Below are 12,784 nucleotides of genomic sequence, written 5' to 3'. Positions count from 1 at the left end.
TTTAAAATCTAGTAACATCTCCAATGGGCGCGTTCAGCAGACCAAGCCGCTCAGTAGCAGTCGAACGTGATTGGGTCTTACTTTTAGAACCAACCAATCAACGCAGCGTGTTGATAAGACGAACTCAACAGTTGTGTCTGCTGAACGCGGCCAATGATTATCGTCTCTAGTTCTCTCGGGATTGACAACGAGTCCCTAGGCGAATCGTTTTGAGCCGTTCGCGCCGGGCAGCAATCAAGTCGATTTTACCTCACGTTTTCGTAAAAACGTGTTTACAACTTGCTCGACATGATTAACACGGCCCGTCTAATATCTCGGCAGAGCCTTTCTCAATTTCGCCAATTTCACAAATGGTAAGGTTGAAACTGTTGCGAGTTGAATAGTTACATAACCTAAATCTTGTGTCTGATCATTTTTAAAGGGTGTGAGAACGAAACTTTGACGAAACTCCGATTTATTTAATTAGCGATTAATTCAACTGACAAAATTGCTTGCAGCAACGTTTTTAACTATATTATTCGTCATCTCCAATCCGATCGTTTTTTCATGTGTCAAATAAAAAAATTAAGTTTTGCCCAGCGAGTTTTGTATATCTTACCGTGTATGCCACAGTAGAATTTTCATTATTTTTATTAATACAAGCATATAACGATAAAGTATTGTATGACATGATTAAGTAAGATTATATTCTCATATTGAGGTTTACTGACATTGTTTGTTGTATTTAGCATTGTCCGACAAACGGAATCGAGCACAGCAGCAGCGACAAATGCCGCATCACCACCATCACCACCTCCTCCGTCTGGTGCTGACAAGCCGGTAGATCCGAAGATCGATAAAATAGCCAATGACATCACCTCTCTCAATCTGATAGAAGTAGCAGAGCTCAGTGATCTATTAAAGAAACGACTGAATCTGCCAGATGCGCCTGTTATGCCTATGGGAGGATTTGTTACCGCACCTCAGGTGATTGTCGTCATAATATTTTATGGAATACAGTTTTTAAGGATACAAAGTTTTTATTGAACTTTAACTTAGAGCCGGTTGTTCCCCAACCTGTTGGTAAACCAACTAGTAGTTGTTAAATCATATAAATCATAAATCTAGCTATTTTATTTCTATTACTCAAATAAACGTCTTTATTTTTCCTTCAAATTAAACAAATATAGACATGATTTAACTATTAGTTAGTTTACCTGCAGGTTGGAACAACTGGCCCTTAATCAGATTAAAGGATAAATAATAGAGAGTGGAATTGAGCTTCTCATCATGCAAAAAATGAAATCTTTTAAAATAAAATTTGAGCAAACAATTTTGATTTTAATTTTTATAACACAATCGATAACAATTTTAATTTTCTTTGATCAGGATGAGGAAGAGCAAGTACAAAAGCAAGTACAAACGGAATTCACCGTTAAGTTGATGGCATTCGACGAGAAACAAAAGGTACCGCTAATCAAAGAGGTGAAGAGCTTGTTGCCGGACACAAATCTCGTTCAGGTATTTAAACCGCAATCTTTAAAAATATTAACTGTATAATATTATTGAAAATTAATCGTGTCTTGTGCAAAAATAGGCCAAAAAGTTCGTCGAAAGCGCACCCGCGATAGTAAAGGCGGACATATCGAAGGAAGAAGCGGAAAAATTGCGAGATGCTCTGCAGAAAGTTGGTGCTACAGTCCAGATTGTATAACTCGTACGGGTGAATACACGTATTGTTATGTATCTGTAATGTTATAATAAAACTTCACATTCACTCACAGCAGTCCTTTCTCCTCTCCTTAACTGCTAATTAACTCCTTAAAGAGTTATGTGTCGTCCCATTTTTATCGTATACATTTGGCCATTATGAAATTTTCATCATTTAACAATTTAAATTATGTATATAAAATTCTCTACGCTGCGCAATATCTTACGAGCAGCAATATTTGTTTCTCTAATAAAAAGTCTTTACTAAGTTTTATATATATTATTCATAAATATATTATCGTCTTATAAAACTGTAAACAATTTTTTAAACCAGTTATTAGAGAAATTTTGTGTCTATATACACAATATTTAGTCATAAGTATTTGGATTTATTATTTCCTATTTTATTATTTTAATAATATTATCTTTGCAGCATTACCAGCTCATGCTAATTTTTTTATCTAATAAATATACTTTATCGCGATTATCTGTGTGGAGTAAATATCCGCTAACAGATAAGCGATTAAACAACTTGACCATCCGGATAAATAGTTTATATGACGAAGAGAGATAAGACATTGCTATATAACAATTTATTAAACATATCTAAATATTCGACAAGTTGAAATGTATTTAATAAGCGGAGTTCCAAACATCAAGCGCGAGTGTGCAAAATCTTCTGCTCTTTTTTCCCAATGCGATGAAAGAGAATTACAATCGGAATCGGAGGAGTGTTCCACGGTATTCGCGAATTGAACAAATGGCGCTGCGACGGCCATCATATCGATAAAGCAAGTGCCGTGCTACGCGCTCGTCGAGCCCCGTCTTTTCTCCCGATCACGATTCTCGTTCGACAAAGTCCACGGAAATTCCAGACAACTAGACAAGTTCGTCTTGCCGCGCAATAGACGACGGCGACGACGGTCTCGGCACTCCCGGCTACGCGGAAGCGTCGAGGAAGAAGGAGTTCCGTTTCGAGTTTACGCAGCCGATCGATCCGCGCCCGTCGGATCGAGCCGAAGTCGGCGACGCTCCTGCCGGCCACGACTACTGCCACGATGGCCGAGGAGGCTGACACAAACGATAACGCGGCGATGGAAAGTATAGCGCTGAACATAGCGGAGGTGCGTAACCGTGCGGCGATTAACGCGGCCTGGTGGAACGGGGAGTTCGGCGACGCGGGTGAATCCGCGATCGCGTTACGGAAACGGCAACCGTGAGGTTAAATCGATGGGTGTTTCTTCGATTTTGACAGGTCGGTGGCACCGGCGGCGGCGGCGGCGGCGACGGCGGCGACGGCTCGCCGACCGCGACGACGGGCGAGGTGGGCGCGCTGCAGTTCCAGGCGTCGCAGGTGATCGCGCGGCTGGAGCGGGCGGTGGAGCGGGCGGCCGACGGGGGTGGCGACGACGACGACAACGACAACGGCAACGGCGGCGGCGGCGGCGGCACCACGTGGAACAACCCCTCGGGATTCCTGACGCAGCCGAGGAAACCGGACGAGATATTGGCGTTGATACAGGTGCGGGGCGGCGCGGGACGCCACGTTTACGCACCCACGTACGACCGGCGGAAACCGTCCGTCGCAATTAAGACCGCGGCCGATAGCGCGACAGCGGCGATAATCGCGCGCGTCACGTGGGAGAGCCGTGTTTTTGTGTCGTTCGTTGATTGTGTACGTCTCGCGTGTCCGCTGCGAGAGTGCGAAATGATGACAGCGGAGTACATGCAAACTTGATTTCTGCATCACTGATTTTTCACTGATTTCTATTGCAGCTTTTACGTGTCGGTGTTTATTCTATCGCTTTTCTTTTTTCTTCTTTTCTTCTTTTTTTCTTCTTCTTTTCTTCTTTTCTTTGCGTCCTCGCTCAAACCGTGATTTTGAGACTGTGACATGTAGAGACTTATTTGTTTACTTTTCAGGAATAGAGATCTATTTTGTGTAGTTTTCGAAGCTTTTTGAATGTAGAATAGAGCATAGGAAGCGGAGAGTCAAAGATAGAGGATTTTGATTCCGATCACCGATTCGAAATAATTTCTCCTTGGTCAGTCTCTCGGTCATTCAAAAATAGAAAATGGAAATGAGATACGAGCATGATTTACAACTCTAGAAAGATACATGTATATTTTCTTCTTCGGATATTTTCCATCTTTTTTTTAAATAAATTAAATATTGTTTCCGACGTGTATATATGCTAATATACATTACTTGTTGTCTCTTCAGATATATTTCAGTATATTCACATAGACATGAATCAATGCAATAAAAAATATTGTCTCTTTATTACGTTACTTTTTAAATATACGTTTTGTGTTTTAGCATATACACATTTCTTATTTTAACATTACATTTATTTCTCAGTTCTTGATTTCTCTACGTAAATCGTAAAAAGGTAGAGATACAATCGATAACAACCAACATTTACTATGAGATACCAAAGACACCTAGTTTTAACAGCGATTTTTGTTTAGGACTTAGTAGTTCACGAGGACGCGCCGCAACCAATCGAGCCAGGTTCCACGGACTCGCCGATCAGTCAGATCACCGCCCTGCCAGCTCTAACCGAGACGGCAAAATTGGCCTTAGTCACGCACACTATCTCGGCTTACGCGGTAGCGCTACCAAAGTCACACGCGCAGAAGCTCGCGGGTCGTCTCGCGGCCGACACGACGAGATGGCTGAGCCACATCTTCCGCTTCGTCGACTGCGCGTCCTCCTTCCACGAGGATCACCTCGAGGGGCTGGTCAGGGTTACGCGACTCGCTCTACATCGAAAATACCCGCGATACATGGAGGAGGGCTTTACCGCACTCGTGTCTCAACCACCCCTGATCTACAGCTCCGTCGCTGCACCCATGGGTGTCGTTCAGCATTTGTGCCGACAGGTAAATACTCAATCCTTCCTCCCGAGCGTTGAAGCCGAGCATAGAAATATCGTTCAATTTAAAAGAATGTTGTTTGCAAGAAAATTTGATAATTGATTCTTTGTGGCAAAGAAATTGTATGAAGAAGGAATCTGGAGAAACACCGATTGAAGGTATATAACGCATTAAAGACTTGTTGTATTTTTGTAGCTCTCCTTGCCGCTTCATTGCATAAGACCAATCCCACATAACACTATGTTTGGCTCGAGGCACACTATGGACGTCTCGGCGCTGGAACGACGCTTAGCGGAAGACACTCAGTCGAATAACGTAACGCCATTGCTAGTCCTGGCCGAAGCCGGCTCGGTGTTGACGGGCCATTGCGACAATATCACGCGATTGCGAGCGATATGCGACAAATATAACGTCTGGCTGCATCTCAGAGGGCATTCGCTAGCTGCACTTGCGCTGAATATGGCGAAAGATCTGGTAAGTTTACCATTAGTAAAGTTTGGGGATCTTTAGCGTCGCCAAATACTTTTGAAGAATTTTTCTAAAAATTCGTTTCTATTACAGCCGTCGAAAATAGCGGACAGCATTACGTTACCGCTCGGAACGTGGCTTGGTATACCGTCGCTACCAGTGGTCGTATCCTTTCACGTCTTTTCGAGTTCGACAGAATAGCTGCGATATGAATAATATAATAATAATGATATTTGAACTAGAATGTGTTAGAATATTTTAAAGATTCCTAAAAAAAGGGATTTGCATTTCTCTCATCATGTTGCATATAGATGATTTAGTTATATTCTTTTGATATTTAACTCAATTTTACATATAATATTAGTAAATATCATTGCTCCGATTTTCCTTAATTTTTTGCTTATAGACATTGTACAGATTAGCAGATATTAAAGGTGGACGACCCACTCCGAGAGATACTACTCTATCGTTAGTTTCAGGATTGATGGCAGATTCCCTGTCGAGGCGACTACCGACTTTGCCTTTGTGGACCGTTCTGCAGGTTTTAGGTCGAGAAGGTGTACATAATAGATTTAAAAGATGTTTCTTGGCTGTGGAAGAATTGTACAATAAGATTAAGGAGTTCTCTTGCATTAGAATACTGGTAGGTTTTTACGCACTTTCTTAAAAAAAGGAGTATCTCTATCAAAATTCATCATTCATCCTCTTTCAGAGTCAACCGCCAGGCGGTGAAACGGAGTCCTATACTTTAAGCGAATATCTAGCAAACCCCGTGAACAATTTACAATTATTTGAAGTAGTAGCCAACGCGTTAGTTTTCCAATTCGTATCTACGAATAAGGATCTTCAAGCCACTGATCGCGTGCTGCCTTATTACGATAAGTTGAACTCCTGGTTGGGACAGATTCTTCAGAGGGACATTGACAATATACAGATAGAACTTTGTGATATAGAGCAGTGCGGTGTTGCGATTCGCATCTGTCCGTTGGAGAATCCCGATCAGCCACCCACGAACGAAGACATAGACAATTTAGTGACCTGCCTTGATCAACAAATAGTAAGGCTATCTTGGATCACGTTAATTCATATTCCTACCGAGCGCCATCATGATGATTCGTCGATTTCTTTTTTTATAATGAATAATTTCACCTAATAAATTTTCTCATCGCATTTAACGTTAAAAAACACGGTGGGGATATGACGTCGCGATTACAGCCAACGACGATCGTAAACTCGTTAATAACGCCATCGTAATCTCGTTGAATAGGAAATATTGCTGGCGACAGTGGAACACAAAGACACCTTCGTACGTTTAGTCTCGGAGAATGATTCTTTGCATTTAGTGGAAATGCCGGGTTGGGCCGGTTTGGGAGGTGTGCGTTACGCTCCACCTACCTGGATTCACGTTATGACCGATCAGGCAAGGGAGGAATTAAACAAACTGAATATGCAATTGGTCGAAACCCTGCGCAGCACGGATGCCGCGTTTTCCCTCGGGGAAGGCGCGGACGGTCTAGCCTGCGTGCGATTTGGCATGGTGACACAGGACACAGGCAAGTAAAGGCGCTTTCATCACCATTGCAATTTTATACACATGTGCCTCTTTCATACGAATGATTATTGTTTCCAGACGTGGCCGAACTATTATCTTTAGTATTGCAAGTTGGCCAGGAGGTGGAAGCTAGTTCTAAAATGATGGATACCATCTCCGAAGTAGTTAAGAGAGGCATCGAGACGGCGCAAACGGATCTGGAGAGAGAAAACGCGGAGAAACTGTGGCAAGAGGGTATCCTCAGGCACGTTCCCGTCGTAGGAACTTTTGTCAATTGGTGGAGCCCTATTTCGAAGGAAACGGGTGTTCGCGGTCGTAGCCTAAATTTGCAAGCTGGTAATCGTAGTTTCCATACAACAAACATTTACTCGTCATAATTGTATTTTTTCTTAGCAATATAGATATTCGTGATAATCGTGATAAATAGAATGTTTTACGCGATTATTGTTGATACAGGTGTCGTGGAGAGTACGGAGAATATCTACAAGTACCACATGCAGTTGCAACCTAATTTCACAAACAGTAACGGTTCCGGCGCCAGAACTCCGCCTCAGCCGCTAGTGCAAACGCCAGTCGGTGCTAACAGTCAAAGCCACAGTCGATCGTCGAGTCACTCTAGCCTGCAGAGCGGTAAGAATGTACCTCTAATAAGCAATGTCAGTTCTCAGCCCCAGGTGAAGGAAGAATCCGCGCAAACGAAGTCGTAGTAAACATTATTTCGATAAATTCGAGAGCACATCGTTCCACGTTGTTAAACTTGGAATAAGAATAATGCTTTCTGAACGTAAAACGCTAAAACATTCCCTCTAGGAGGTACAGTTCTTACAGGTACAGGTCTTTAGCGAAATGTTAGACCGTATCTTGTATAGCTTATCGATTGGGTTAAATAGAACGAGACGCGTGTGCGACGGTTTAATTTTAATCTTGCTGCTGATACTTTTAACTGGCTGTTTTTCGCCGAAGATATTTCTCGCTTTTACGTACCTAAAATCATGTCTTCGCAATCTTTTTCCAAAAATTTCGTAAAATTCCGCTATTGTTTGTGCTATCGAGCTTGACTTAATCATGGAATGGTCCATGTACTTACTAGACTGATAACACGTAGCGCAGCGCCGCTTTTATAATATAAATTCATACATAACAGTTTTACTGAAATACCTCTCGCGGCATGATGGCCAGAATAAAATAATTTTCTCATCTAATCGATTATCTTCTTCTCCTCGTACTTTATTAATACTACGCAAGATAATATATTTTCTATCATATAAAAGAATATGTTGCAAGAAAATTATTTATTGTTGAATAGTAGTTTTATGTATAGTATTATGCACTTTAATTATTAGAGCCGGCTAGCCCGAAATATGCTTACATTCTTACAGCTTTTTTGTCATTAAAATTATTTAGTAATTATCCTTCATTCGCGGATTTTTGCTCTTTTTAAATTGCTCGCTAATCTTCAAATTAATGATTCGCACTCGTTAAGTTTTACGTCTTCATTCGTAAGCACAATACTGCAAATAAAGTGTAATAAGAAAATATATCATGTGTTTACTTTATGCATTAAAAATAAGCTATGTACATTTTACCTTTTATGAAGAAGATTTTGAAGAACATACTTGAATGAAAATATAAGAAAAGCGTTCTGGTATTCGAAAGATGTTAAACAACTCGCCAAAGAAACTTATATATATTTACGTCGAAAAAGAAGATCCGTATTGTTGCTCTTGTATTATGTAATCGATGATGACACCAGGAAAAAATATTTCAATGATTAAGATCAATAAATAAGTTATACTGCATTAGGAGATTGTTCGTAAATTGTTGAAAAATGTCGAAGATACAAATAAATCAAGCAGTATGTATATTTATGTACCAAACTTGTAATAAAGCATTGCTAAATGAATAAATAATATAAAGTAATATAAAAACCGATGTCTTTTCGCGGCGCATTACGTAGCGGATAAATTACGACGATACGATACCAATGCGATAATTGTGGATCTTAGGTTTTTATTTCTCTTTTTATAATATTCATGTTCCGTTACAATAGGAGGAATTAAATCCGGAATATGGCAATTAGACACAATCGTAATATACAAAAAGTAGTATCGATTAACGAGCTTCGTTCGTTCTCCTACATTTTCTCCTCGAGATAAGTCTCTTTATATTACATCAAAATTCGCAAAACCGCACATACAAAGAAAGACGCAATAAGAACGTTAATAACTTACGTAAGTTCTCTGGAGTAGTCGAGTAGCCTCTACATATACTTTGTAAATAAATCTCTTTCGCGCAGTGAGAGAGAAATACGCAAAGAAGAAAAGATAGTATATATGTAGATATATACTATCTATACTTTCACTAATAGATATAGCGAGAGATACGTCAGGAATTAAATCGAGAAAGTAATCGAACAGAAATATATACCGATGTGGACACACAAATATTTATGACAGAAATAAACGTTCCGTCCCGTCACATCCCATGCCGAACACGTGTAAAATATTACATACTTATGCAATATACGAATATACGGAAAATTAGAGCCCTGGATCCTTCGGCGTATCCAGTATCAGTCTTGAAGGGTGCACAAAAGCTTAGGTCTCCCGTTGTTCATATCCCTCCCTTTCTCTCTCCCTATCTCTTTTACATATCCGTATTTGTCGATGTGCGTGTGATCAAATTCTGCGAGATCTTTTTTGATTTTCGTTTATTAACTATGTTTTCCTTTTTTTTTATTCTGCGATGAAATTGCCGTAGGCCAAGAAAATGCTCCGATTCGAATGAGTTCCTCAACGTCGTATATCATTACATCACTCCCATTATCTCTGAAAATAATGAGTTTCCGTTCTTTCTCTCTCTCTCTCTCTCTCTCCTCTCTCACGCATACACATATATGTATATAATAGACGTATACACTCGCGTACATACTCTCTCTTTTTCTCTCTCAGTCATCCGGATCTCTTTTTCTCTTTTGTTCGTGTTTGTCACGCAAACGCTCTCTCCTTTTCTCCTTCTTTTACACCACATTACGTTTACCATATAAAAATGATGAGAAACGTAAATGCTGCTTTACTCGTTAGAAAAACTGGTGTGCAATGTGCCTCAGACTCTCGTTTCTACTATAAAAATTGACAAACGATTTATAATAAAAGTTCCGTTAACAATCGTCTAAATTACAAATTCGCATATTAAGAGTTTAACAACGTTTCCTGTGTTCTAGATTATTTTAAAATACGTGTTAAACGGGCTCTTTGGTCGCCTGTAAGTCTCACTCGTCGCCAATTTCGCTCTGGATTATTGAGCGCGGATCGGATATCTCTCCTTGTGGAGAAATATTCGAGTAGAATTTTCACCGACTGAGAGACAAGCGACGTTTACCTGCAGGTTTTCAATCTGAACAATGCTATATTGATCCCGTTTTTGCGCGCATTGCTGTAAAATCTCGAGTAACCAAAGTTACAATATCTGAAGATGTCCACCTCCAGTGTTTTATGAGTTATTAAAAAAGAAAAATGATATATATGAAATAAATAAAAGAGAACTCAAACATGAATTCTTTTTTTTTCTTTTTTTTTTTTTAATTGAACCGTAAATTGAAGTCCGTTTATCGTAAATCGATATCGCGAAGAGCCGGAAAACGAAGTGGAGAGCGAAAATATTTGTTGCAAAGTACGAAAAGTAAACATGACGTACAATGAATAGCTACGTATGACGGATACAGCGCATATCTGTGTTAAAACACTGAAGTTGGATTATTTTGTATACTTTCTCGATAAGCAATTTTTCTCTTAAAATCTAGAACATGTATCGGGGGCAATGACGCACTAATATAGCTTCCGTACGTATTAATAGTGACGATACAAATATGTTTTTAAGAAAAAAGATTTCTCTTTACGAGTCTTATTCCTTTTTTTTTTCGGTTATTCTCAAATTGAGCCGGGTTAAAAATTTGGCAAGAGATCTTATTACTGAATGTACACAACTTTATATACTGACTAGGATACTTCTTCGTCTCCAAAGCGAACAAAACGATATTCGTTCATTTCCTATTACGCGCACGCGGTCGGTGCACCGCGCGCGCGCACATTCACATATATTTTATCGTCGAAACTTAAATTAGCATTCAACTAAACTATATGCTACTAGTTATCGCTCTACGAGCTATCGCTCTGTAATAAATATTACAATTATTTACATTGGATTAAGTTCTTTTGCTATTCACGCTCCTCTTAAAATGCTCGGTATTGCGATTATATATAATTGATTTTTACTCGACTAAACACAAGCACTAAGAAAATCCTGGAAAGTAGTTTGCGTTAAATGCATGTTTCCCTGGAATGGCACGATTTTCCTTTCCGCGTCGAAAGTCGTGGTTAAATCGTTCAATAAAAAATAAAATTAAAAAAACGAATGGCAAAATGCTTCCACGCAAAATCCGTAATAACATCTAGATTCGGTTTTATCACACTTCACGTTTACTCGATAATCTTAAGTGTTACTGCTTTATATACAGACTTACTGAATTATATGCGGATGCCAGTACAAAGTCATTTGCGTTTGCTGAAAATCTATCAATTCTTACAAACTTTTAGATAGTAATCAATTATAGAGAGAAAGAGATGTACCGAATATTATCAGAGACAGGTATCCGTGGTGGCAATTGAGAAAGAATCGCCAATTCGGATACTCGCTGAATACTTGTAACAGTAGACAACTCTTGTCCAACCGGCTATTATTCAGGCACAAAATTACTCTTCCGGCAATCGGATCCCGATCGTCCGATTCGACGAGTACCGAATAATCGCCAGATACCCGGTATATCTCTGGTGTTATAGAATGTCTCAGGAAGACTGCGCTCCGCAGAAAATTCATTCTCGACCCTTACGAAGTATAAGATTCAGTTTTTTTTTTTTTACGACAGATTAATTTTTCTTACTGTCTTTAAAAAGAGTATCTTCAACTAATACCGCCTGTGGAAGTATGTTTCCAAATATCCTTTGTCGTTATGTCGGACAATCAGTTCCTTTTCAGCCCATTTTTCGTTTGCACATAAAAACTGAAAACCCATAACGCCTGTGCTACCATCGTATTTGTACTTAAAAGTATATTCGCCTGAGCATTGGCAGTATCGAGCGTGGCCTATAATCAATCGAATTCTGCCAAAGAGTCTCGTAAAAATCACCAGACACTCGTGCGGTAACTAGATGTATATGTATACGTTTTCACACACATATAAAGTATATTAAATATCTCTCACGGAAAATTCAACATAGATTCGTTCGGTTAAAATGTAAAAAGTATATAAAAAACCGTTATATCTCAGTAGTTCCCTCATCGTATTTTGGTATCTCCTTCGGGAGTCACGATATATCTGACTCCTCGCACGTCAAACGTCGTACGAAAAATTAACGGCTAATTTAGAATGAACAAGCGAGCAGTATCTTTGTAAACGATATCGATGTAAAGCTTTGTGTGAAGGTTTCTTTTGTGCATGTTCGTTTCATGCAGCTTTCCAGTCAGCCAACAAGCAATGTAAATACATACGTCGCCGCTTCAAGTATGCATTCCGGCCTGTCCCTGGATACTTCGCGCGCGGTCTAATCAAGAACGCGATAACAAAGAGGGAGGATAACATAGAAAGGACGTACCACAATCACTGTACATGATATACAAGTACAAAATCTCGGATATAAAGTATATGTCTCACACAAGTTCCTAAGTTCTCTAAAACTCTTTTTTTTTCTTTCGTCCCCCCGCCTCATTTCTCTCACTTTTGTCGCAGGTCCCCGAAATCAATTCGCTGTTTTTTCTTCTCTCGGTTTTTATAGGAACTCCGAATCGCATGTTCTGAGTTTCGTTGAAAGGCGAAACTCTCTTTGTATAAACGATACTTCTACTCTCTGCGAATACTCACGATCCCGCATCCTTTTCCGATTAGAGTTCCGTTACAGCGTACAGATTAGGATCGCTACCCTGTACCTGACTCAGCGTAGCCACCGTCGGCTTCTCCTGCCTCCCCTGCGCGCGATTATACGTGCCGTACATGTTCGGCACCGTGTTGTTCGGCGGGGCGGTACCGTTAAACTGGCTGCGCGAGAAATTCCTGTCCAAAGTTCTGACCTGGTCCTGCATTTGATCCTGAATGCGAATGTTAGGCGCCTTGTTCCGCACCAACGAACGAAACTGATTCAT

The 12,784-nt window shown here is 40.1% G+C and overlaps 3 protein-coding genes across 3 annotated transcripts; 2 read left to right on the top strand and 1 right to left on the bottom strand.

The window, feature by feature from the left end:
* Positions 1-178: 178 nt before the first annotated feature.
* Positions 179-1,760, top strand: Mrpl12 (mitochondrial ribosomal protein L12). Its single transcript, XM_071778943.1, has 4 exons — positions 179-353; positions 729-966; positions 1,369-1,500; positions 1,577-1,760. The coding sequence occupies exons 1-4, from the start codon at positions 289-291 to the stop codon at positions 1,691-1,693; spliced, it is 552 nt and encodes a 183-aa protein (XP_071635044.1). The 5' UTR covers positions 179-288; the 3' UTR covers positions 1,694-1,760.
* A 607-nt stretch (positions 1,761-2,367) lies between these two features.
* Positions 2,368-8,127, top strand: LOC139813425 (pyridoxal-dependent decarboxylase domain-containing protein 1). The gene is made up of 10 exons (XM_071778933.1): positions 2,368-2,813; positions 2,945-3,211; positions 4,162-4,575; positions 4,765-5,043; positions 5,131-5,202; positions 5,444-5,680; positions 5,750-6,094; positions 6,305-6,590; positions 6,668-6,925; positions 7,046-8,127. The coding sequence occupies exons 1-10, from the start codon at positions 2,748-2,750 to the stop codon at positions 7,294-7,296; spliced, it is 2,475 nt and encodes an 824-aa protein (XP_071635034.1). The 5' UTR covers positions 2,368-2,747; the 3' UTR covers positions 7,297-8,127.
* A 2,018-nt stretch (positions 8,128-10,145) lies between these two features.
* Positions 10,146-12,784, bottom strand: LOC139813430 (uncharacterized). Its single transcript, XM_071778944.1, has one exon. It carries the CDS (start codon positions 12,782-12,784, stop codon positions 12,527-12,529), a length of 258 nt encoding a protein of 85 aa, XP_071635045.1. The 3' UTR covers positions 10,146-12,526.

The sequence above is a fragment of the Temnothorax longispinosus genome, chromosome 5, assembly GCF_030848805.1.
Source record: "Temnothorax longispinosus isolate EJ_2023e chromosome 5, Tlon_JGU_v1, whole genome shotgun sequence".
Classification (NCBI taxonomy): domain Eukaryota; kingdom Metazoa; phylum Arthropoda; class Insecta; order Hymenoptera; family Formicidae; genus Temnothorax; species Temnothorax longispinosus.
The sequence above is the reverse complement of the archived record's forward strand: the minus strand, read 5'-3'. Positions and strand labels throughout refer to the sequence as shown.